At 40.0% G+C, this 26,422-nt stretch overlaps 1 protein-coding gene across 1 annotated transcript in view; it reads left to right on the top strand.

Annotated features, from left to right (window-relative positions):
- Positions 1–26,422, top strand: part of scn1lab (sodium channel, voltage-gated, type I like, alpha b) — a 57,184-nt gene that overhangs the window by 14,103 nt on the left and 16,659 nt on the right. Inside the window, exons 3-20 of the mRNA XM_041978973.1 lie at positions 1,386–1,504; positions 1,922–2,011; positions 2,280–2,408; positions 3,106–3,197; positions 5,717–6,007; positions 6,595–6,658; positions 8,045–8,186; positions 9,352–9,558; positions 11,197–11,475; positions 13,407–13,748; positions 13,935–14,067; positions 14,594–14,832; positions 14,936–15,109; positions 16,804–17,160; positions 17,264–17,782; positions 24,368–24,503; positions 25,541–25,695; positions 25,885–26,058. Coding sequence (XP_041834907.1) covers positions 1,386–1,504; positions 1,922–2,011; positions 2,280–2,408; positions 3,106–3,197; positions 5,717–6,007; positions 6,595–6,658; positions 8,045–8,186; positions 9,352–9,558; positions 11,197–11,475; positions 13,407–13,748; positions 13,935–14,067; positions 14,594–14,832; positions 14,936–15,109; positions 16,804–17,160; positions 17,264–17,782; positions 24,368–24,503; positions 25,541–25,695; positions 25,885–26,058 — 3,642 coding nt within the window. The remainder of the gene's footprint in view (positions 1–1,385; positions 1,505–1,921; positions 2,012–2,279; positions 2,409–3,105; positions 3,198–5,716; positions 6,008–6,594; positions 6,659–8,044; positions 8,187–9,351; positions 9,559–11,196; positions 11,476–13,406; positions 13,749–13,934; positions 14,068–14,593; positions 14,833–14,935; positions 15,110–16,803; positions 17,161–17,263; positions 17,783–24,367; positions 24,504–25,540; positions 25,696–25,884; positions 26,059–26,422) is intronic.

The following is a 26,422-nucleotide window of genomic DNA, read 5'->3' as shown; positions in this document are numbered from 1 at the left end:
GCACGGATATAAAAACTAACCTTGTCTGTAATCAAGTCCTCTAATACCACTAATGCTCTCTATTTATTACAAAAATGGTAAATGAATCCCAAAACCTGCAAGACCTGTGTTCAGAGAACACCTTGATTGGTCTGAATGGCGCCATGGAGCTTTTTTTGTATGATCCAGAGTTCAGGTAGCATAAAAACAAACAAACAAAAACAGGTATTCTTCCCCCCCATAAAGTGATCTAAAGGGTGTGTGCCGCCATGCTAGCTGACTTGGTGGTTAATGAGAGTTGGTGATTGGTTGCACTAGAGGGTGCCTCCATTTTTGGAAAGAAAATAACAGCTTCTGTTTTTCTAAGTCTGTCATTCATATGGATTAGTAAGTTCAAGATTTTTTATATACTCTGTCAGTAAAATATATCTAGAAACTTTGAGAAAGGCTAGACTGAGGGTTATAATCTTTTTGCACTGCTAATATCAATATTTCCTAAAGGGAATTTTAATGGACTAGTTTTAAACTGGTTTTTCTGCTAAAACAAGCCAATTAATCCTTTTCTGTTGCCAGCATGCATGTTTATCCTCAGTGCTCTGTGGACTACAGTCTATTCAGATGATCCAGGCACCCGAGGGCTCAATATGAAGGGATAATATTAAACTGAAATTGCAACATGTGTTCGACCTCAATTTTTAATGATAATTAGACTAGCTCATTATTTTAATTCGAGCACACAGTAGGACTGAAGGTGAGCTACCAGCAGTCTGAAATATTGATCAGTTTAATCTCTTTTTGTTGACTTCTGGAATTGTTGCCTTCAGTTTCAGAGCATCCCTGTCAGTAGTAAACATGAGTTTCTTTAAAGACACCGTGATCTGTTGCTGCTCTTGTATCTATGAGCACGGGAATTTTTCACCTAACTTGTATGTTCCCATTAATGACGAATGACTACACTTTCCAATAGTACTAAAGAGCCAGATGCTAGCAAATGTTAGATGCCCTGATGCTGGTATCAAACTTTTAATCATATTTTCATAATGAACATCAAAAGTGAATATTTCCTCCTCCAGATAAAATATTGGATTCTTTTCTTACCAGATTGGAATTAAAACACGTTGGTGCATTAGCATTTTTTCTTTCAGGCATGCTGCAAAGCTGCCTCAACAACAAATGTGCTCAGCCTTTAAAGTGGAGGTCAACAGAGGTGCTAAATGCTAACCTGAGCTGCAGTGCCAGTTAAGGTGTGAGAAACGCATCCTGCCTGGAGGCTGACTGGAATAACAACCACAGACCATCATATCTGCTGTTATATCAGACATAACAGATACTCTGTGTCATCTGGTGAAGAACAAGGTTTGTTGGTGCAGATTTTAACTTTTTTCCCCCCTTTCTTTGTCTTTCAGACCTTCATAGTATTGAATCGTGGGAAGGCAATCTTCCGTTTCAATGCCACTTCTGCCTTGTACATCCTGAGCCCCTTCAACCCTCTGAGGAGGGTAGCAATTAGAGTTTTAGTGCACTCATATCCTTTCAGTTTGCAGCTTGATTCGGGAGGAATTAAAGATAAAGCTGATGAAGACTTAATGTCTGGCTTAGAACTGAACAGTAAATATAGACCACAGGTGTGAAACTCCGGCCCTCAACTGCCACTATTCTGCAGGTTTTTGGTTGCCTTGTGTCCCTGCTCAGACACATCTGACTGAAATGAAAGGATCATTATGACGAAGTTGACAAGAAACTGTTGGATCCAGTGAATTTGAATCGGGTGTGTTGGGGCAGGGAAACAAGAAAAACCTGCAGGACAGCGGCCTTCGAGTACCGGAGTTTGGTACTCCTGATTTAGAGGGTTTAATAGTAATTGATGGGCAACCTTTGGAATCATGATACAAGGGATTTGCATTCATAAGTGTTTCAGTGGGCTCCTTGACTTTGTTTCTACGATGTTCAGCATATTAATCATGTTCACCATTCTGACCAACTGTACCTTCATGACCCTGAGTAAACCCCCAGACTGGGCCAAGAATGTAGAGTAAGTACCCAGAAGTTTATTTTCTCATCTTTCTATTGAAGGCATGTCTAATCTGCTCATCTTGAAATGCATTAACTTAGTGTATGTTGGTAGGGAAATAGCATCTCCCATGTCAGTAGTTATATGACTGAAGAGATGTGGGGAATCATTGCAATGAGTATTGTAGAGATTCTGCATTCAGTAGCTCTGCTGCATCGCCTGCAAAACCAAAATCAATATTTCTCCCAGTGTGTTTTTAATTTCCTGTCTCCTCCACCTTGTTTACCAGGTACACATTCACAGGGATTTACACCTTCGAGTCGCTTATAAAGATCCTGGCTAGGGGCTTTTGTGTGGGGAAGTTCACTTTCCTGCGGGACCCGTGGAACTGGCTGGATTTCAGTGTTATACTCATGGCGTAAGTATTATGACAAGCGTGGTTAGGATCATCTTAACATGATCTGGCATAGATTAAGCGGCCAAACACTTTTAATGCAAATCAGCCCAGCAGCCCATAAGTCCCACTGAAAGTGAGAAAAAGAGCCAAGTCACATATGAAAGCATGGCTGCGATCTTAAATCTATTCGGTCATAATGGATGTGAGCCCCAAAGCATGGAGTATCTTGGCCTATTTTTCTTTAACGCTTCAATGACTCCAGCTATTTGTCCTAAAACTACACAAAGCCTTCAGCGTTAGAGAGCATGGTCTCCTGTTTTCCAAGTGTTTGTTGATGTTAAGGATTACACATGATTTCATGAGTCTATTAAGTTGTAATTTCTGTATGAGAGGTGGATTTGATGTGTCTGACTGAATGTTTTGTAGTAACTGTGCATTTGATCCTGCAGGTATATAACAGAGTTTGTAAACCTAGGCAATGTTTCAGCTCTGCGCACATTCAGAGTATTGCGAGCTTTGAAAACTATCTCGGTAATTCCAGGTAAGGCTGCCGCGCCTGCTACCAGCACTGCCATTTGTCCTCTGTGCGTGACTGTTTGCCGTTCCCTCCTCTCCCCCCTTCCCCTTCCCGCGACCCTCTTTTTGTCTCGTCACGCCTCGTGTGTGGGTACCCCCTTCCTTCCCTCCCACTCCTCCCTTCCCTTCCCATCCCTTACAGATATGTCACAGAGTTTGTGGACCTGGGCAATGTCTCAGCACTGCGAACCTTCAGGGTTCTGCGGGCCCTGAAAACAATATCAGTCATCCCAGGTGAGATGGCCACCAAGGCCTGTAGGGTATATGAAATGCTAACGGCTAACTGGCGTTTCGCTAACATCCCCATACCCCCCCTCCCCCCTCAGCTCATTTCACTAAGCCTGACGACGCTCGTCCCTCATGCTGCCTTTGTCCCAAGGCCAGTAAAAGCTGGAATCTGGCTCCAATCTGCACAGATTGACAGGATTCTTGGCTTTTAGAACCATCCTTTAAGGCAGAATTCTTTTTGGTTGAAATCTGTTCTTGCCTTGGGAGCCTTACAAGTAGATTTTGTGCACTATTTGTTTTTCCTTTTTGCATGAGACATTGCAAAAGCCTATTTTCTTGTGGCAAGCTCTTGTGTGTGTAGGGTTCCTCCTTACCTTGTTTTCCTGTGCATGTCTTGTTTTGTGTTGTGTTTTATGGGAAGATGATGGTGAGTGGTGGTTGGGTGATCACAATCTAGACACTCACATCTCAAATGATCAAAAAAGTAACATGTAAACCATCCAGGAAACTGTTGTATGACTGATTCTAGCTGTCACATCTTAACCTGAACCAAAAATAAATACGCTTGGCTCTGTTTTTGTGGCAGTGCAAAGCCTTGTGCAAGCACATGTGGACGTTTACTGTACATATGACGCCTCACAGTGGACGTTCTGCAGTGATTAACCCAGTGCAAGGACTGAAAAATCTCTTTCAAAAAACTGGAGGAGAATTTTAGTAACATCCAGACGGGTTAAACGAACAGTCTGAGCAAATCACAATCATGAAACCAGAGTTTAGGGTCTGGGCATGAAAATTAGCGTCAATATTTCTATAACCTTGTGACACCAATTTCAGACATTCAGTTACATCTAATTAGCTTGAAATGACAGAACTAGGAGTTAGGCTAGCAGCTAACTCCTCTCTCCAAGTATTTAAAGATGTATTCTGGATTTTGTTAACACTTGTAAGTCATAAAGGAATGTTTTTGTCCATCCATACAGTTTTTCCTCGATTTTGGCCGCTGTTTTGGATAAGTTAACCAATAAAGAATGTTGGAATCCCAATTTCAATTTTTCTTAAAGATGAACAAAAATTGTTTTATAGCGTTTTTTGGAAGATGACTTTTTGTCCACTAATGACCTGAAAACGTAGTAAATTGAATCGACCTACAAGGGTCACATGAGATTTCTTGTAAGCAGTTGGTGTCTTGCCTTCAGTAGACAGAAGTCGGAGCACCCTGATTGGAGAAGGAAGGACTGAAGTCATTCTCCTTACGTATATAAATAGATCCATCCATGTCAAACGTTGTCAAACATCACTGCCCACATGCTCCCATTCCTCATGTTAGGAGCTTTTTGTTAGGCAATACATCCATTAGAGGGCAGTGCAGAGCTCAGAGTTCACTTCCAAGTTCTGATATTAGTTTCAGACTCTGCTGCTCATCCCACAAATGCATTTTCCTTACAAATCTGGCTCTGTTTAAATGGGAAATAAACAGACTTTCCAACAGTATGTCCTCACCGATCTGCACACACGACCGAAAACTGTGACCTGGTCTTTTGCTACTGCACAAAAAAGAGCTAGCATGAACTTTGAAGGCAATTTTCTAACCAGAAAAAACAGCAAATACGAATAATTCAGTTGCTTTTTCAGTAAAAATGCTGCTAAAATGTTTGAAAAACACAAAAATAAACAAAGATATCATGCATGCAAATGATGTATCAGTGATTAACCCTTAAAACTGTTAGATATCCAGCAGCCCCGAGGTCCATGTCTTCTGCCATCATCAGTGTCCCAGGAGCGGTAGTGTGTAGCTATGTAATGGATAGCTACCCTTCAGGTGATCTATGGATGTTTTCCAGCATTTCTATCCCATCCAGCAGGTTAACAATCCAGCCACTAAAAGTAGTTTTATTCAGAGACTATCTGGTAAATCCACAATGATCCATGATAAGAAGACGTTTCTGATGCTCGGTGGCGCCAAAAAGCAGCTGAGCTGGAGTTGGTTTAGTGAGGAAAGCAGGTAAATAGTAGCAGGAATAACTGGAAATGAGGGAAGAAGAACAAAGTTCTGTTAGTAATAAATTCTGTTTTCTTCTTCTGGTCGGTCTTTATGCTGCTATATCTATTCATATATTCATTTTACATAATTTTAGCCTCATAATCTGACAGCTGGGGCTGGAAACATCATGTCTGATGCTCACTGGGATTAAAAGCTTCAGCTTTTACATGCAAGTTTATATTAAATGAGTAAATAATGTTTCAGAGTTTTAAGGGTTAATGTACATGCTCAAATCATTTAGTGCTACGACAGGCATGATAAACATACTTTTCTCTGGTAGTTTATCAATGATTAGCAGTGATCTGTGTTAGTCTGGTTCCTGTATGAAACTCATACAGGAACCTTCACTGCATACCCCATGGCTACCTGCTACTGTAAACTTGTATAAGCAGCTATTTCTCTACAAGCTTGTGGCTGTAATTAGCAGACATTAATCATTATGTGACTTCCCTCTCCCACCCCCGCCACCCTCTGCCCCGTTTAGGCTTAAAGACCATTGTTGGTGCACTGATTCAGTCGGTGAAGAAGCTGTCGGACGTGATGATTCTCACCGTGTTCTGCCTCAGCGTCTTCGCCCTCATCGGCCTGCAGCTTTTTATGGGCAATCTGAGGCAGAAGTGTGTGCGCATGGTGATCTCCAACAACGCTACGAACAGCAGCAACATCACCATGGACGCTATGGATTTCAACGGCAGCCCGCTGGACTTTAACTCAACGTTCACGCAAAACACCACAGAGGACGCCTTCGACTGGATAAAGTACATCAACGATGAGCGTAAGCACAGTTAAAGTGTAGTTATATGTCTGCAAAAGGGCTAATCTGGGTCAATTTAGCACCCGTCCCAGATGTTCTGAGTCAGATACCGGCTACTTTGCATGCAGACATGCATGAGGAAAGTGGATGCTGTTCGCCAAGGAGGGGGGTGATCAGATACTTGTTTGCTGCCATGATAGGGAGTGACAGAAATGGCTGGGAGCTTTCTAGCAAGGCCTGGTGGGAAAATTAGGCAAATGTGGCGGATAAACTCCAGCACAATAAAACCCTCCCCCCTCACTAGACTTAATCATTCTCCCGCTGCCCATCTGTGTGGCATGAGCAGCCTGAGGGGCTGCAGGACCATGAGTCACTGACCACCAGCAGGATATCGAGGAGGCATGACGAGCTGAAGGCGAAGCAGAGAAACAGAGCTGATTAAAACTGTTTTTATACTATAGCGCCAAGTGATGTTGTTAAGCCTGACAGAAGTTGGAAGTGTTGGGATGCATCTATTCCCATCACCTCCCCTCTGTTGGTTCATATCCGATGCCTCATCCTTTAATGCATCTATGACTAACTGCCCTTGTGTCTCCCCTCCCCTTTAGGTAATTACTATTACCTCCCAGGCCGTAGGGATGCTCTGCTCTGTGGGAATGGCAGCGGTGCAGGGTAAGGCTTGGCAAGTTTTATTTATGTGGTCAATTAGACGCATTTTAAAGCTTGGGCATGTGCAATTACTGTCGACATTCACCACCATGCTGAGACATTACAGGAGCCTGAACTGCTGCTTCACTGTCCGTCCATTTTACCTTGTGCTTCTGTAAATGTTAACCAAAGGATGTCAAACAACAGCCCACAACTGCCTACCTGCCCAAACACATCTGATCCAATCAAATAGATCCAACAGCTTAAGTTCATCACAAGAACTCTTTAATTTGAGTCAGGTGTTTTTGAAGCAGGGAAACATCTAAAACCTGCAGGACAGGAGGATGCAGAGTCCTGCATAGGTCCAATTTTACCAACCTGCATCTGCCCAAAACCTGATAAGATGATTACCAAACCAGACCCAGTCAAATCTGGACACGACCCCCACGTTAACACATTACCTGTAAATCCAACCCCGTCCCTCCCTTTACAGGTTTATTTTAAGCAGAACTTGCTATTAACATTTTTTTAAACTAGCGTTTTGCACTGAACCGCTAAACTACCCCCCTATTTTGACACATGTGTACACTATTCATTTGCTTGGGAAATTACTGCATAAACAAGATTTCGCTGCTGAATCACACAACCAGCTGCAGAAAAATCTCTAACTGGCTGCACTGGATGGCGAGAACGTTGCCTGATGAGTAAAACACTTGTCCACAAAAATAATTAATAAATAAATAAATAAATAAATTAAAAAAAAATCTAACTTTCCCAGCTAAACGTCATGTTGACGCCTACGGGTACCCTTACCGGCCTCGTTGCAGGACTCTGTCTTTATGCCTCACCTGAGGAAAAGTGGCTAGAAAATACAATTATTTTTAAAATCTGTAATCTTTATTTGGCCATTTAACAAAATTTACCCAAAAAAAGCAAAGCTAATTTGCATAAATGTATGGTTTAATACCATGTGAAAAGTCAGACTTATTGTAGTGCAAGAGGTGTCCACCAGAGGGCAGAAGACAAAGGTTTTTACCATACAGTGATGCAATAGGTCTCTATTAAATATGATACATTAAGCATTAAAACGTTAAAACAATCTGTTTCAGATGTATTAACATGAAATTAATTTTGTTGAAAGTTTAGTTAAACATAAAGATCTTCATGAGACCAGTCTTGTGCATCCTTCAACCACAACCGATATGACTGAAACAGAGAAAGTAAAGAAACCGTTATGAGATATGGGCAATATTTAAACAGCAGGCATGTTTTGTCTCATTCTGGTGCACAATATTGTTTATTTTTATGTGACAAAAACTAAGAATAACTTTGCTAACTTGGCTGTTTTTATCTGGAGATTCGACACAGTAGCTGATAGTTCTGTTCACAACAGTTTTGTGTCTTTTAAAGACTCTGTCCAGAGGGCTTTGTGTGTCTCAAAGTGGGTCGTAATCCGGACTATGGCTACACGAGCTTCGACACCTTCAGCTGGGCCTTCCTTTCCCTGTTCCGACTCATGACCCAGGACTTCTGGGAAAACCTCTACCAGCAGGTTGGCAGAAAAAATGCAGGATGACTGAGAGCTATCACGATGAATATTTGCTCCAGAATTAGCTTACTTTCATGGAATATATATCATCATAATTCCAAACTTGTTGGGTGATTGTGCAATATATAAAAACAGGATACAGTCATCTGTTCAGCTAAAACCAGTATTTTATTCACAGTATAACAAAATCATAAATAAGGAAAGTGAGAGATTTTCCTTTTGGAAGCTGGCCTCGGTCAGACGGTTGTATTGGTACTTTTTAAGGCAACATAAAGTTTGGTTATGGATACATACATACATACATACACATATGGAGAATATGAGCCCTCCTTTTTCTGTGATTTTGTTAGGGATGTGAGAAATCTGACTGGTTCTTACTTGTAGATTTGATTTCTATCTCTACTTGTTACACAGAACTCCATAAAAAATTTTGTCCCTATTGTAAGTCATACTCCTAAACCCATGTAGTAAGTTCGAGTTATTAATGCATTGATGCAAAATGCATCCAGCCTTGTCCCATGCACACAGAGATTCCTTCTGATTCTCTGAATCTTTTGATGACATTATACACTGTAGATGGTGGGATCTTTAAAGTCTTTGTAATTTACACAGAGGAACATTTTTCTGAAACTGATCCACAATTTTATATGTTGTTTGTTGCAGATTAATGAACCTAAGCCCAATTTTAATTCTGAAGATCTCTTCCTCTCTAAGGTGCTCTGTTTACACCCAATCCTGTTACAGACCTGTTGCCAATCAACCTAATTAATAACATTTTTCCCAGCTGTTTATTTTAGTGCCAGTTACTTTTCCAGCCTTTTGTTGCCTCTGTTCCAACGTTTTCCAGGGTTTGCTGCATCAGATTTACTATCGGCTCATATTTCCATCACATGGTGAAATGTCTCAGTTTTATCCTCTGATATGTTGTTTATCTTCTACTGGGAATAAAATATGACTTGAGGAGGTTTGAAAATCACTGAAATCTGGTTTTATTTTCATTTTACACTGACCCAACTGTTTTTAAAATGTTTTTTTTTTATTATTTACTGTCTTTGTGAGTCTAGGCCTGTTATGTAATGTTTTTGTTCTGAAAAGCAGCAGCACAGAGCTGCATGTAACGATGACTAAGCTCGAACTGCTTTCTTCTACCTTGTTTTGGATGTAACAGACTCTACGGGCGGCGGGGAAGCCCTACATGATCTTCTTTGTGCTGGTGATATTCCTGGGATCCTTCTACCTTGTCAACTTGATCTTGGCTGTGGTGGCCATGGCCTATGACGAGCAGAACCAGGCCACCATCGAGGAGGCTCAGCAGAAGGAGGAGGAGTTTCAGGCCATGCTGGAGCAGCTGAAGAGACAACAGGAGGAAGCACAGGCAGGATTTTCATCTTTATTTTTTCACTTTAAGTCAGAATCAAATACAGACAAGCAGCTGTTCAGGTTTGAAAATGCACAAGTAACCAAAATGTTTGATTTGTTTGTTGAGCATCAAAAATACTCCGATGGATGTTGATGCTTTGGCTGAGAGCCAGTGTTGCCATAGAAACGGTGGGATTTAGGCCTCACTCGACCAAGAGTGAAAGATTTGGAGAGAAAAATAGAAAACAAGCGTAACTCCAGCAAAACATCAATTTATTTCCAAGCTTTCATGTTATTTCAACTAAATAAAAAATAAATAAATAAATAAAAGAAAAAAGATAATATTCCATCAGCTGGGGCAACAGAAATATACTGAGGAGAAAAAGGGCAGAAATCCATTGTAAAATTCCACAATAATACAGTTTATACCCTATTAAATAAAATATCTTCTTTTATTTCAGTTTTTTTAACGTTTAAAACTTTTGGACGTATAGTATTAATTAAATTGCCCATTAATGCTTTTAGGGGCCTTGCTTAAAGGCTCACTGTGGTTCATTTTTATTGCCATTGCAGTGTATTTCTGTTCATTTATTTGTTTTTAAATTATAGTTATTTTAAATTATTTCAAGTGTAATTGGAATTTCCTGGTAGCAAGAATGGATTAAAAATTGAGTTACACTTCTGCCATTTTATACTTTATTTTTACCTAATTAATTAATTTATGTATTTGTTTTTCACTCTTATTTAAGTATTTTTATATAATTAATTTATTTTTTATTCTTATTTATTCATTGTTAATTTATTTGATCACATTCCAGTCATTTTACTTTGTTTCTTATTTAAAATATTTGCTATATCTGCTTCTTAAAAATAATTATAAATACATTTAGGCATTAAAATGTTAATGGTTAAATGCAGTATTGGTAAAAATGAGGTAAACAGCAGATTTAATTGGTGTGAGATGTAATGTAACTGAAACAACAAGCAGAGGTCCACCAGAAGCTCATCTGAGCAGGTTTATGTGGTTTGATGACCTGCTGTGCAGCACATATGTACATTACCATGAGCATCCTTCCTGTTTTATCCTTATTGACAGATCATCAAAGTGTTTTATGTCTCTGTTTCTACGCTGTTTCTCTTCTTCTTTCAGAGCGTCTTCTCTAGCTCTGCTCCTTTCTTAAATGGTTAAATCTTGTCTCATCAGGCTGGTGGACATTCAGGCTCTTAAATCTTCTAGCGAACATGGTCAATGACATTTCTCTTGGTTGGAAAACAGATAAAAGAGGAGGTCTACTAACTAATGCTCATAATTTTGCAGGATCATCAGATTTATGTGCAGAAAGCTAAATATAAAACAGTTTTCATGTGGAGTAAATGATTATTTTAGTGCTGTTTGGCTTCTAAGGATAACATTTCTTAATTCTTTCTAAGAATTCTTAACTTTCCATCCACACAAAGAAGCTCATTAATTTGAGAAATGTTTTTGTTTTGGATGAAAACATCCAGACGTCCATTTTTAGAAGGTGTCTGGGGCTCGTTTAGCTGTTTGTTGTGTTCGTGCTGCTTCCCTCAGCTGTCAGGCTCTCTCCTCTGCTCCGTGAGACAGGCTCTGGGTTGCCATGACAACGGTGTTTGTGCTCTGGTTGGCTGGCAGGTTGCTGCGGCAGCAGCTACAGAGAGCGGCGAGTACAGCGAGAGAGGGGGCCCCACGTCTGAGTCGTCCTCGGGGACGTCTAAGCTCAGCTCCAAGAGCGCCAAAGAAAGACGCAACAGGCGTAAGAAGAGGAAGCAGAGGGAGGAGGAGGAGGAGAGAGGGGTCCGGGACAAGTTCCACAAGTCCGAGTCTGAGGACAGCATCAAGAGGTCCACTTTCCGCTTCTCCATTGATGCCAACCGGCTTTCTTATGAGAAAAGATGCTCCTCACCCAACCAGGTAAATTTAGTTAATTCTGGCTGCACACAGCAGAAACATACAAAAAATGTATTAAAGCTCAAAGGAAAATAATAAAAAGTTTAAATACTTTATACCTAATGCATGTAGCTGTGCAAAGATGCTCAAATGCAGACATGTGAGCTCTAATGATCCAAAAGTGGAAGAAAACAAGCAGAACTTGCCAGCTAAAAAAGATTTAACAAGGATCAGATCAGAGATCAGATTTCCAGTAGAACATTTCCTCTCATTCCAAAATCTTTTCTGGGCTTAAAAACACTTAAATCTGAATATTACAGAGGTCTTCTCCAAAAACCGCATTAAGCTGGCTCTCTTTAAGTCATCTACAGTTTGAAGGGGCCCCAATACTCTGAAACAGTGGCTGTTTTCTCCTTAATAAAACATTTGGAAAAGACTGCGAGCAAAATAAGCAACCAAATATTTTGCTCCCTCAAAAAAAAAAAAAAAAAAATAATATATATATATATATATATATTTTTTTTTAAATATATATATATATATATATATATATATATAAATAATCAATTTGTTGTGATCTAACAATTGGCTGCTAGGATTTAGGGTCAAAGGGTATTTGCATGAGGATGATGTTCTGGACACAAACACTTCATTATGTGAGCACAAATCATTGTATTTATTGAGCTTTTCTGGTATTATATAGGTTTGCATGAGCTAACTATTATTTATAATGTAATTGTAAATTTTGTACATCCTCTCCCACTGATGCAGGAGTTGCAATCAAACATCTGGCAGCGTAAATATGCATCTCAAATGGGACGCCACTGCTCTTATAACAGCAGGTTAAACTGTTGATTGAAGCTCCTGTTTTCAGTAATATAAGTTTGCTTTTACAGATGTTGTTATCAAGGAGATCATGTGGGTTTGACCTCTTCTACATTTCCAATGTTGAGGACCACAAATACCTCAGATATTAAGTACAATCTCAAGCTGGGAAGGATTTAGGGTAAAACAAAATGTCTAAAATTGTAGTTTTTTCCTTGTAGAATAATCAGTATAAATATTCTCAAAGTGTTTAAGACGTTTTGTGTTTATATCCTAAGATTTTACAGTTGATTGTTTTCTGAAATAAAAGGTGCGCTATGCCCATACCTGTAGTCTTGACATCAACATCCTCGTGGAAAATTGGCTTGTGCACCCTGGTATTGTGTTGCCATTGATCCAGAGCTGATAAAAACCCACTGGATCAAAGGGCTTTATATCTCAAGGTTTTAGGCAAGGCAGGTTTATTTGTATAGCACATTTCATTTACAAGACAATTCAAAGTCCTGGTGTTGGTAAAGACTGGAGTTGCAGTATTCTGGACCTGTGAGGACAGAGTTCCAGTAGTCTAATCTACTAAAGATAAAGCAGAAATCCGGCTGAGTCATCAGTCCTTTAATCCTCCAGAAGGTTTTTAAGTGAAAACAGGCCAACGTCACAACAGTTTTCATGTGATGCATTGCTGGCCTGGTTGATGGTTTTTTAACATCAGTATTTAAATTTGACTTTAAATCCAAAAACTATAATTTCACTTTTGTCCTCATTTAACTGAAGGAAGTTCTGGCACATCCAATCTTTAGTTTGATCGATGCATTTGATCAGAGATTGGATCGGACTGTAGCTTCCTGGTGAGATGGTTATATTTATTTTTGTGTCATCAGCATAGTTATGGAGACATATTTAGTTGTTTTCATAATGTGAACGAGTGGCAGCATGTAGATGTTGAACAGCAGGGGGCCCAGGATGGAACCTTGGGGAACTCCACAGGTTATTTTAGTTTGCTCAGATTTATAGTTACCTATAGACACTAAGTAGTCTCGTCTTTTAGACGCGACTCAAAACAGTTAAAGTCCTATCCAGTTTTTCAGCCAGTCCAGTAAGAAGTTATGGTTCCTTCCTCCTTTCTCTTCCAGTCTCTCCTGAGTGTTCGTGGATCCCTCTTCTCACCCCGGAGGAACAGTCGCGCCAGTCTCTTCAGCTTCCGAGGCCGAGCCCGAGACATGGGCTCAGAGAACGACTTCGCAGACGACGAGCATAGCACCTTCGAGGAGAGCGACAGCCGGCGGGGCTCCTTGTTCCTGCCTCGCCGCCTCGAACGCCGCTGCAGCGCCGTCAGCCAGACGAGTCTAGGGGCGCCACGGATCATGCTGCCAGCAAACGGAAAAATGCACTGCGCCGTAGACTGCAATGGCGTGGTGTCACTGGTCGGTGGAACTTCTGTAACAACTTCTCCTGTAGGTCTCCTGCTGCCTGAGGTGACTCAACTCTTTCATGGTTTATTTTCCCATAAACTTCCTTTGAGTTCCTTTAGTTTCCATCTCTTTGTTCCGATGTTAGAGGGGAGCAGTCTTGAGTCACAGAATATATCAGGCAATCAGCTTTGCTTCAAAGTATTTGATCAATTTTTTGTGCTGAATTCATTTGTTATGTTTATCTAAAAGGGGACAACAACGGATACTGAGCTAAAGAAACGCAGGTCGGGTTTCCTCCAGCCGTCCATGGACTATCTGGAAGAACCAGGAGCCCGGCAGAGAGCCTTGAGCGTGGCTAGTATCCTCACCAACACCATGGAAGGTCAGAATGCATCAGTACATCCTTTTGGTCTTAATCAGGGGTGTCAAACATGTGTCCCGGGGCCAGACTGCAGGGAGTCTAGTCTGGCCCGCAAGATGAAGTTGGTAAAACATTTCTAAGGCAGGAGGAGAACTTGTTCTGTCTTTAATATCTTTCTGACTTAATAGATGTGACTTCAGTTTGTATGATGAGGTGAATCAGTTCAGGTTCAGGTTATACAACTAAAATTTATCACATAAATATATATATATATATATATATATATATATATATATATATATATATATATATAAATTTTTTTCTAAAAAATTATCAAATTTAAAAAAATATGCAATATCTTTTAAAATAATCACGTTAGAAGAGATTTTAGGTTCCTTAAATGTAAACATCTTAAAAATGTGCTTGTAAATTATAGTTTCCATTATAGTGTTTTATGCTTTTGACACCCCTGGTTTTAGTCTTTCCCTGTAACACCACATACTCGTGAAGCTATAACTGCACCAAATGTTTTTCCTCCTTTTTACAGAGCTTGAAGAATCGAGGCAGAAGTGCCCCCCCTGCTGGTACAGATTTGCCAATACTTGTCTAATCTGGGATTGTTGTCCTGCATGGCTGAAAATCAAAGAGGCTGTCAGCACGGTGGTCATGGACCCGTTTGTGGATCTCACCATAACCATCTGCATCGTCCTCAACACTCTTTTCATGGCCATGGAGCATTACCCCATGACTAGAGAATTCGATAACGTCCTCTCGGTTGGAAACCTGGCAAGTATCGTGCTTCTCTTAAACTTGACAAACCTGAAGAATCAGTCTTTAAATGTCTCATGATGTAGATTTGGGTACAGCTTTTTCTCTTCCTCCTCTGTAGGTGTTCACAGGCATCTTCACAGCAGAGATGTGCTTGAAGGTTATTGCCCTGGATCCTTACTACTACTTCCAGGAGGGCTGGAACATTTTTGATGGCATTATAGTTAGTCTCAGTCTGATGGAGCTTGGCTTGGCCAATGTAGAAGGCCTGTCTGTGCTCAGGTCCTTTAGATTGGTAAGACCCACCCCCAACCACCCAACCAGTAATCAACAGACAGAATATTAAAAGATTTACAGATCCCAGATTCAGTTTGTTTAACCTTCATCAGGTGTATGAACTTACAGCGTGTTTCTGCTTTAAAAATGTATATTTATCCCCACACTCGGTCATCCAGTTAACCAAAGGACTAGATTCCAGTTTAATTTATCACAAATATATAAAAAACAGACTTTTTTTTATACATGTGAAGAAACAAAATTCAAATATCGAGAACATTTTTTTTTACTTTTAACCTTGTAGTCATATTACACAAGAAGAAATGTTGCATCCATCAACTTCTCCACCTTCTCCAGTTATTTACCATAAGAAGTTTCTATTTCTTTTATTTTTCTAACTTTGGGTTCTATCATTTCTTTCTAGTTTTTTGTCATCTTTTTAAAAAAGAGCAGTGTTGAGACTAATTTCACTCCATACATGTAACTCAAATCCAATAAAATCTGGATGGCCCAGCTTTCCACCAGCTCTTTAAGCTTTTTAATAGTCCTACTTCACAAGGCAATACAACACAGTTCTGAGTCCCTGAAGTTGCCTTAAACAACAGAAGTCTAATATAAATAACATTTTCTATTCTAAGCCTAAATACAGGATCATCTTTTGACCAAGTATGAAGCAAATCCATCTGATAAACAGACAGGAAGGAAACTGTTGCCTCAAAAGCTGAAAATGTGTCATTCTGACAATATTTAGCAGTTTGAACACATAACTTTACAGAAGCAAACATTACAAACTTCACAAACATTATTTTACATACAGACTTGTTTTGCATTATGTCCCTCCCGTTTTGAATAAGAGAGAAACATGGAGTAAAATTACTCTCATAATTGACTTGTATGAAAACAAACTGGATGACAATGAATTGGCTTGATTTATAAATAAAATACAAATGAATCTGGATTGAATTGAATGGTTGCATGATTTAAAAAAGATGTAAAATACCTTGTGAGCAACTATAGGTACTTGCAAATGTATGTTTAAATCTGCTTGCAGATATCAAGCTTTATGAACACGTTAAATAAATACACAACCAAACTTTAATATTTTATATAGATTTGTTCACTCAAACTCATATGATCACTTTCATATTCAACAACCTTTTAGTGCACACAAAAAGTTTATGTAAGATAAAACAGGTTTGAAGTTTTTAAATGATTTATGAAGTAAAAAAAAAACAGAAAAGTTTAACAAATTTTACAGCAGTTTTTTTGTGAGAATACATTTTTGACCATAAATGTCACCACAGGGTGCAAAAAAAAGTATAAAACGTGAGCGTAAATAACACAGGGTTGAAAATATTTGACTAAAAGGAAGAGTAATTGAATCATGTCATTAGCGGAAGCACAGCTAATATGATCACCAGATAAGAAATAAAAAAGTGTAGAAAAATGGACAGAAATGCTGAAGGTTGAGGGTAAAAATGGAATCATGAGCTCTGTTATTTTATGTGTTGGAATTGCTTGATATTTGTGTGGATGCAAACACACCCAAATTAATTTTAATTGTTTTAAACATTTGTGATTGAAATTATTTGCATTTTAAACAATTGTGAGCCTTATTTCACCCCATTCTTTCTCAAGGTTTAATGTCATCAAAGTCTGTTGCTGTTCTACTTCTTACTCTTACCCATTCTTGTAATGTCCTTTTCCAAACAGCTGAGGGTCTTCAAACTAGCCAAGTCATGGCCCACGCTGAACATGCTGATCAAGATCATCGGTAACTCGGTGGGTGCGCTGGGCAACTTGACTCTGGTGCTGGCCATCATCGTGTTCATTTTCGCCGTTGTGGGCATGCAGCTGTTTGGCAAAAGCTACAAGGAGTTCGTATGTAAGATTTCTGAAGACTGCGAGCTGCCGCGCTGGCACATGTACGACTTTTTCCACTCCTTCCTCATCGTGTTCCGGGTGCTGTGCGGGGAGTGGATCGAGACCATGTGGGACTGCATGGAGGTCGCAGGACAGACGATGTGTCTCATTGTCTTCATGATGGTCATGGTCATTGGAAACCTGGTGGTACGAAGATATTCTTTCGGTGAAATGATGAGAAAATGAAATTTTCTCCACCTCCACTAAGATGCTTTGTTTACTAGTTCTACCGACTTTGTCTTCCTCTCAGGTTTTGAATCTCTTCCTTGCTCTCCTTCTGAGCTCATTCAGTGCTGACAACCTGGCAGCGACTGACGAAGACAGCGAGATGAACAACCTGCAGATCGCCGTCGGCCGTATCCAGCGAGGCATCTCATTTGTGAAAAACACAATGCGGCAGTTCCTTCAGAGCATCTGCTTCGGCGGAGGCGGCAAGGGATCGGGTCTGGCCGAGGAGAGCAAACCCCTGGATGAGCTGCACAGCAACGGCAAAGGCAGCTGCATCCCCAACCACACCATGGAGATCACCAAAGACTCCACTGGGGTGTACATGATGGAGGGCAATGGAAGGCCAGGAGGAGGCCTGGTGGTTGGGGTTGGTGGGGACACTGAGGTGAAGTACCCAGTGGAGGAATGTGACTACATGTCATTTATCCACAACCCCAGCCTGACGGTGACGGTGCCCATCGCCGTGGGTGAGTCAGACTTTGAGAACCTGAACACTGAAGATTTCAGCAGCGACTCATCAGATGTGGAGGGCAGCAAAGAGGTAAGAGGAATGACTAACATCAGCTCTGTAGCAGTTCTCAACTCGATAAACTCGACTGTCGAGCAGCTTGAAATAACGCAGTTTTCATGCATCATTCTTTGGTACTAAAGAAATCTTTTGTAGCTTATTTTTGTTTCTAATTTTAAAATGTTTCACTGCAGAACGAGAACCAGCCGTGACAAATAATGACTCAGCTTTACTTTTGTTCAGTGCAGCAGCTTCACTTTCTACATGTACTCATTACTCACAAGTCTGCACAAATGAGTGGAGATTTTAACTGTTTAAGATTAATTACAGCAGTTTATTATCTTTTATTGTTCCAACCCTCCCAGAGGAAAGTATGTTTGATTCTGTTTAGATAAATTTCATGAATTTACACTACTGTGCAAAAGTCTTGAGCCTCTCCTGACTTCTTTATATATTACTTTATATATATAAAAACAGCAAATAGTTTTAGCATTGTATTTAACAAAATGTACAAACAATGGAAATAAAGTATATAGGGCAAAACCAGAGTTAAAATTGAATATTTGCTATTATATATATATATATTTTTGCCTTTATCCTGAACACAGCCTGAGCCCTCAGTGTTTCTCAATCTCAGTCCCCGAGGACCAGGATTGGTAAACATTGCTCTAAGACAAGCTTTCTGTCATTGCTTTAGTGTTTTTCAGCAATAGTTCTCCAGGTTTCCTGAAGGAATTTCCTTCAGACTGATGCGTATTAGTTTCTAGCTCCCATAATTTGTTTGTTTATTGGTAGTTTCTTGACTATTAATAACTGTCCTTGCACAGATCAATAATATCAAAACTAGTTCCCGTCAATCCTCAACATGATCTTCAGGAATAGTTCTCCAGGATCCTTAAAGGACTTTCCAAAGTCTTTTTTTGGATGTTTCTGCCATTTATTTCTGCTCTATGTCTAGATATTCCCACACTGCTTCAGTAATGTTAAAGTCCGAGTTCTGGGGACGATCCATCCCTCGGACCTGTTGATCAAGACCACTTTTAAAGACCACATGAAACAAAGAATTGAAGGGTGGATCAACATATTTGCACAGTTTTGTATTTCATTGTATGACAGGATTATAAGACAAACCAAATAATTTTACATTAACTTGTAATTTGCCCATCCTGGCAGAGCAAAGGGGAGGTTTTCTGTTGGGTGTAGTCATGCAGACAGAGCATGCTCCCTGGTGATGTCAACCTGTCACTCTGGGTGTGGTGCAAATCCCCCGTGATTCAAAACATCCCACGAGTCTATTTCTAGCCATGACACCACATGCTCCATTTATAGATCATGCAACGTTAGTCTCACGTCACTGCTGGTCTTTACTGCCTGTAGCCAGGGGTTTGTGAGTCCTGCTAACAGATGTTTGCTGTGTCATGGAGTTTGACAGCATATCCTCTAATCAGTTTATGCATCAACAGTTACACAAAGAATATTGCGCACGTATGTGAGAGATGTCATTTCTTGTGTAGAAGTAAAGACCTTTTATGTGTATCTAAAACACTTTTCTCTGAGGTTAACTGTGTGTTGTTGGGATGACCAGTGGGAGCAGATTTGAGGTGTTATGCTGGTTTTTTGGTGTGTATGACTTACTTTGTTTAACCCCCCGTTTGTTATTGCAGCTGTTTCACAGGCGCTCTCAAGGTTTTCAGTGAGAAGAAAATTGTAAGATCACTTTATTGTACCATAGCACTAACCATGAGGACTGCCTATGCCATTTACAGACAAACAACATGTTTTTTCTCATACCTTCAATGGATTGCCCATTTTCGTTCTTTGCCTGGTCTGCCCTCCGTCCTCCCCTTTGCTTTATACCCTCCCCTTGCCCCATACAGCAGCACACTCAATGCTGTAATCATTTAATTTTCCCTTAATCCCCCACCTCTAAGCATCAGGCTGCATTGCAGTTACAAACCATTAGGAATGAACAACACCACCCTGTTTTTTCCATTGAAAGATGAACTCATCTAACATGACCTTTGCTTTTGACTTCATTGCTTGGTTTTGACTTGGTTTTGGGACTTGATTGGCATCCAACACTGAGCTTGAGAATGAAGGAAGAGAGGAGGTGGAGAAAACTGTAGAGAAAAAGAAAGAATGAAGGAATGAATTTTTAGACAAAATTCATTTGAGTGCTTCACAACCCGTGCACGAACACACACACACACACACACACACACACACACTAGACTGCACATACTTTTCTGTGTGACCTGAGTTATGGTGGAATGATGAAAGATTCTTTGCATAAATATTTTCAAGATAATTTTTAAACCAGAACAAATTATGTTGATTTTTGCAGGGTTACAAAAGATGTGACTCATAGTTGATTTATACTAAATCATCTAAAGGCCTGTTTCCACCAGCTGGTCCGGCTCAGGACGGGACGGTTTTGTGTGGTTTGGTTTGTTTAGACCTGATCTCTAATGCGATTCCTTTACAACCGCACCCTTATCTAGTAGGCATCAGCTGGATGGCGATAGATGTGTCATCTATGTATTAGTGTGATGTAAACGCGGGATGTCATAGCGGTGCGATGCCTTCCTTGAATTATAACAAAGAACAAGACACAGAAACAAGGGAGAGCACATTTTAATACTAGTTGTAATAATAATAAAAACCATATACGTCCGTGGAGAACGAATTTTTCATTTACGATGATGACCTGGAACAAATCAACAGGTTGAACCTTGGAAATAAAAACCGCACAAATAAAATGAAAGAGAAGAAAAAAAATGGTGGTAATCCAGCAGTTTGTGTTTTCGTCTTGGCACACGGCTTTAAATAGCAAAAGAAATTACCATATTTTTACTCTGTATTAACGGCAGCACTTCTAAATTGAATCCTAGTTCATTTGCTTCGAAAGTTTGGTATGTTTGGGGTCGGTGTGAATGCGCAAAAGAACTCTGACGCAGATTAAAGAAGCGAACCTGCCTACAAAGTGCTTGTTTCAAGTGAACCAAATGCAGGAAGTGTACTTAAAGGCAAAGGGCTTTGTGGGTAAACACAACAAAAACATTTGTGTGTGTGTAGGATGATAGTTGGGAGAATTTTCTCGCGTATAGACATGAAAGAAGGCAGTAAAAGTTCTGATAGAAATCCAAGACCACTAGATCAACCCAAGACCGCTAGGATCTGATGCAGCTCCATGTTTTACTCAGATGGAAACTGAACTTCTCCCACATTAACCAAAAGATGAACCAGTTTACTTCCTCATTGTTTATCTTGCCTTCTCCTTCAGTGCAGTGTGAAAACCAGCTTTGACAGGATGAAGATTGCAACCCCACCTGAACTGAGTCCCCAGTTGTACCGAGTCTAGTGGACTATTAGTAGTGAATGGACCCTTAAACATGGTGCTGTTTCCCTTTGTTTTTATTGACGAGTCACATCAGAAATGGCAGTTTTTTTTCAACCCATCAATGGATTGCAGTATGTCAAGTTCCACCCTTTAGTGTCAGATTGACAAGATTTGAAACCTAAAAGAAGGGTCCCAAAAAAGTAGGAGAGGTCTGAGTAGATATTCTGGCACACTTTATAATTTTTGCCAATGGAAATGCAAAATAAATAAATAAATGCTGACCGAGACCGATTGGTGGAAACAGGGCTTAAGGGTACATTTACACTGGCACTGTTTGGTCTGCTTCCATGCATAGTACAGTTCGTTAGTAGTGTGAACGCTCATTTGCACTCTGGTGCAGTTAGCTCGCTTGTTACTTCGTTGTTTACTTAATGAATCAGCTGTTTTCGGTCCTGGCCAATCAATGAACCAGATTTCCTTCTTTTTCGGGTCATTTCGGGTAACATCACCACCTATCGAACAGCTGTTGTAACTGCATGATGTTTTCTGGGTGGTTTGTTCCCCTTCAGGAAGGTGCAGTGTAAGAAACAAACCAAACCAAAGGAAGATGCAAAATTTTTGGGCATTCCTGGCCTAATCGAGCCGAGATAATCCTGGTATGAATATGCGCTTAGTATGAGTACATGCCAAATGAATGTAACTTCTTTTATTCTTGTACTTCTGCAAATTTTAAGTTTCGAAATGAAAGAAATCAACTTAAAGGGACATTGTGTAACATTTTCTGTTGTTTACTAGCAAAAAATCGATGTCTGTATGTGTTATCATTGGTGTATTATGACCTCTGCTAATGATCTGACACATTCTCTTAAACGAAGAATTTTAAAGTTGTTCATACATATGATGGTTTAGCCAGTAGGGCAGTGCCATGATGGTCTGCCATCTTGAAACTACAGCCGCTGGCAAAGGACAAATGGAATCTCTGCAACCCAGCGCACAGTGATTGAGACACGGGAGAAGATAAACAAGAGAGGCTTACAACCCCGACAAGTTGGAAAAATCTGCTAAATTATTTACAAAAAACCATGCATAATAAGCAGTAGCATGGGAGCTGTTTTTGGAAAAAAAAAAGGTGTCTGTGTGGGAGGGGGGCTTAAAGGCAGTGTGACCGGATGATATAAAAAGAACAAATACTAAAAGGAAAAACATGGGGCTAGCCATCCCCAGGTAGAAGGAGCTCAAGAAGGAGAAAGATTTTAAAACGGATGCTCAAGTTGCAGCTTTCTCCTCGACAAGTAAGTCAATGGTTCTGCCTAAATAAGCCTAAAGCTAACTTTTTGCATTTGATTTTGTTAGACAGTGTTGCTTATTACCATGATTACCATGGGCAGCATAATAATAGTTTCTGCTAAAATACACCAGCGTGGTTGGTACAGATGGATATTTACGTGGTTTCAGTCACTTTTATAGTCACAGAAAACACTGGCTTTTAGTTACGGTAAAGCCAGAATAAAAGCTGGTGGGAAGGCTTTATTAGCTGGTTTTACTGGGACTAAAGCCAGGGTTGTGTCGAGGCCAGTTTCCCCATCAAGATCCGATCCCCTGTGAGAACCATTCTCCTTTCTAAACACAGAGGAAACATATCTCACAGTGAATGTCTGTCCATTCTGTTGTGAATATGGTGGCGGTGAATAAAGTTAACATTCAACTTCAGAAGTGAGTTCTTTGTGTGTAACAGAGTGAACACTATTAACTATCGAATGACATGGTTTCATTGGTTTTGTCGAGGCTTTTTGAGATACAACTGCTACCATGGTTGCAATACGTGTTCAAGAAAGTGAGACGCTAGAATAAGCTATGTGTTTTCAACATTGGATGGCAGTAATTCTTGCACAATGTCCCTTTAAAATATACTTATCTGTTACTCCCTTTTGTTTCACTGCAACTATCTGACATTGTCATAAAAAGGTCAAACTTGCCAACAAAATCCATGACATATTATAAATCTTCTTTAAAGCCTCATATATTCCACTCCCAGAGAAGTAAAATGGGTTTGTCTCTGCAGAAGAAGAGCAAAAAAGTGGGAGGGATAACACCCTTCCAGAAAAGGATGCACTTGCGAGCAGCATGCTTCCATCATTCCCATGCCGTATTAGCTGGGTCCCACGGCAATCAGGGCTGCTGCACTGTCTAGGATGACATGTTCCAATGCTTCATGCACTGGACAGATGAGACATGAGGCCACTAAAAACCATGTTTGCCCAAAGAAAAACAGACAGTAGGCCTCATATCACCAAAAACTTTCACTCTATGCAGATGATACTTAAGTATAATTTACAAAAATAAAGCCATCTAGGGTATGAGAAGTGTTTGTAGGGTTCAAAATTCAATGAGACAGTTTTTATTAACTTTATTAACATCAGCAACACTTGTCACCTCATGTCCTTTGCATATCACTGAGAAGAAGGACAAAAGTCATAGAGATCTTTATTAATTTCTGAATGTTCTCTGGGTATGGACGGGTGCTAATTCAGGATGTTTCACCAGTAAGAATATAAAAACAATAAACCACATGCTGTCTTATAAACAGTGCACAGTACTGGTTTTTGCTGGTAAGCTAATGTGGTTATCCGTCTACTTCAACACAAACAGAAGAAGCTTGTACACTGCTTTCAAGGAATGGAAATAACGTGTTTTCATGTCACTGAGGAAAATGTTTCTGCAGCTTTATTTGGGTATGTTAGATGTTTGAGGGTGGCAAAAGTATTACTTATGAAAGAGATTTTTGGGAAATGTTAGAAATAATGGAGAAACAGATCTGGGGTCATTTTTCAGTGGACATGAAAATACCCGAGCACACGTTCTGCTTGGTACTATTTCAGGCTTGGATTGATAATGCACTGGAATATTGCATGCACTCTTCCTCGAAATGAGGCCACATCAAATGTACCCACAGTGCATTTCTGTAACACCAACCTTGCTATACCACATAATCTGATTTGAACCATCAGATAAGACCAATACCAAAGCCTGTAGGTACATTTGATCGATGCTGCATGCCATGATGATACGGTCATGATGACTTTAAAGAGCCCAACCCTGAGCTATTTCAGTGCCTACTCTCCTCACTATGGTATACAGTTGTGGCACTGGAGTACATGTGAATGGAGAATCACAATGATAACCAGCTCAGAAGGTTGGCTTCTATAACTACTGAACCACTGTTTTCCTTTGCATTGTGTCGTAAACTCCTCCTCTTATATTCTTCCTCATTCATGCAGAAGCTCGATGTGGAGCCCCAGCCTCTGAGCTCATCCGAGGGGAGTACAGTTGATATTCGACCCCCAGGTGATGGGGTTGATTCAGTGGAGCTAGAACCAGAGGAGTCACTGGACCCAGAGGCCTGCTTCACAGAGGGTGAGAATGATGGGTGGTTGTAAAATGGGCCACACCTGGAAAGGTAGGCTCAAAAGACAAATGAACACCAAGATGGGCAGAAAATCAAGCTACATTACAATTTTGAAGGAAAAAGTGGCTTCTCTTTTTCCTTCCGAACTGTATTAACCTTAAAATCTCTGCTAAATGTCCAGCACCCTGAGAGCTATCACCTCTATCATCATCAGAGTCTCAGAAATAGTGGTGTGTAGCTCTGTGGGGTAAACTGTGATGGATAGTTACCCTTTAGATGATCTATGGACGTTTTCCAGGCATTTCTATCCCATCCAGGAGGTTTACAATCCAGCCACTAAATCTAGTGTTTAGTCAGAGACTCTGTTAGGTAAATCCACAATGATCCATGATAACTGCATTATTTATCACATTTTCCATCATAAAAATATCACTATCACTACTATGTTGCCAAGAGACCTCTATTTAGATCTGTAAAATGATGGTAAATCCACTTCCTGTCAAACTTTCAACCAATCAGAGAGCTTAAATTGTCAGTATGGTTTTTTGAGGATGGTAGGTAAATAGTAGCTTAAATAAAGAAGGTATTTATGCTACCCACGCTGAGTTATGTTGTGTTCTGTGCAGTATTGTTATGTTGTCCCATGTGGTCTATGTCTATGTAAAATGGCCTACTTGGTGATAGGGGTCCAGGGGCTCGGTCTGTGGAAAAGAATTTCCCCTTTGGGACAATAAAATCTAAGTCTATAACCTGATGACGTGGACGGTGAGTTTACGTGGAGATGAAATAGTACAGTTACATGTAAAAAAGCAGCATAAAGCAACCCGACTGAAGAAGCACTGCTACTTATGTTTGCTTTGGTTAGCTGATTTACAATAAAATAATCTCCTAGACCCTTTTCTTTATTGACAAGTGAACTCACTCAGTAAAAATCTCAGATGTGATTTAAGAGATTGTGAATCTGTACGTGGGGCCCTTGATGTGGAGCTGTTTCTACCAGTGATTAATTTCTTATTCTTCCATCTCTAACAATGCATGTCTGCAGGCTGTGTGAGCAGGTTCCAGTGCTGTCAGATTAACGAAGAGGGACCAAAGTTTAAGAGCTGGTGGACACTCAGGAAAACCTGCTTTATCATTGTGGAGCACAACTGGTTTGAATCCTTTATCATCTTCATGATTCTGCTCAGCAGTGGCGCACTGGTTAGTGGCTTTCGTGAAATTCTGCAAAGCAATTTTCCGCCCATAGATGTCCAAAATATTCATCTTTCAGTTTAAAATCCCTCTAAGCAGTTATTTATTAATCATCCAAATAAAATGTAAAAGATGTATTAATTTATGATAAATTAGGTCCATCTGACAGTTTTTGCTAATGAAATCCATTGTGCTCAGGCATTCGAGGATATTTACATAGAACAACGGCGGACGATCAAAACAGTGCTGGAGTACGCAGACAAGGTCTTCACTTATGTCTTCATTCTGGAAATGCTGTTGAAATGGGTGGCGTACGGTTTCGTCAAGTACTTCACCAATGCTTGGTGCTGGCTCGACTTCCTCATTGTAGATGTACGTATAATTAATATTCACAATAAGCTTTTATTTTACAGTCTGAACAGACAGAAGCTTAGTTTAATATAAAAACTTAAGGCAGGAGGAAACTGTTTGTCTATCCACCAACAGGACAAAATTAAGGGGGATTTCGACACATTTCTGGGGGAACTACCGTGTTGTTCATGCCACAGTAGCATCATCCTTACATCTTCTATTTCACTGTTGACACTGGTGACTAATCAGGCTGTTTAACGATGAATAAAAAAGCTATTGTTGCATGTTGAATTTCCATTTTAACCACTTTATGGTAGCACTTTACATCACGGTAATATGGTAATAGTGTGGTAACATGGGGGTAATACAGAAGTAATAACTGGGT

The sequence above is a fragment of the Melanotaenia boesemani genome, chromosome 24 (genome assembly GCF_017639745.1).
Source record: "Melanotaenia boesemani isolate fMelBoe1 chromosome 24, fMelBoe1.pri, whole genome shotgun sequence".
Taxonomy (NCBI): Eukaryota; Metazoa; Chordata; class Actinopteri; order Atheriniformes; family Melanotaeniidae; genus Melanotaenia; species Melanotaenia boesemani.
Note: the sequence above shows the minus strand (reverse complement) of the source record. Positions and strands in the feature narration are given on the sequence as shown.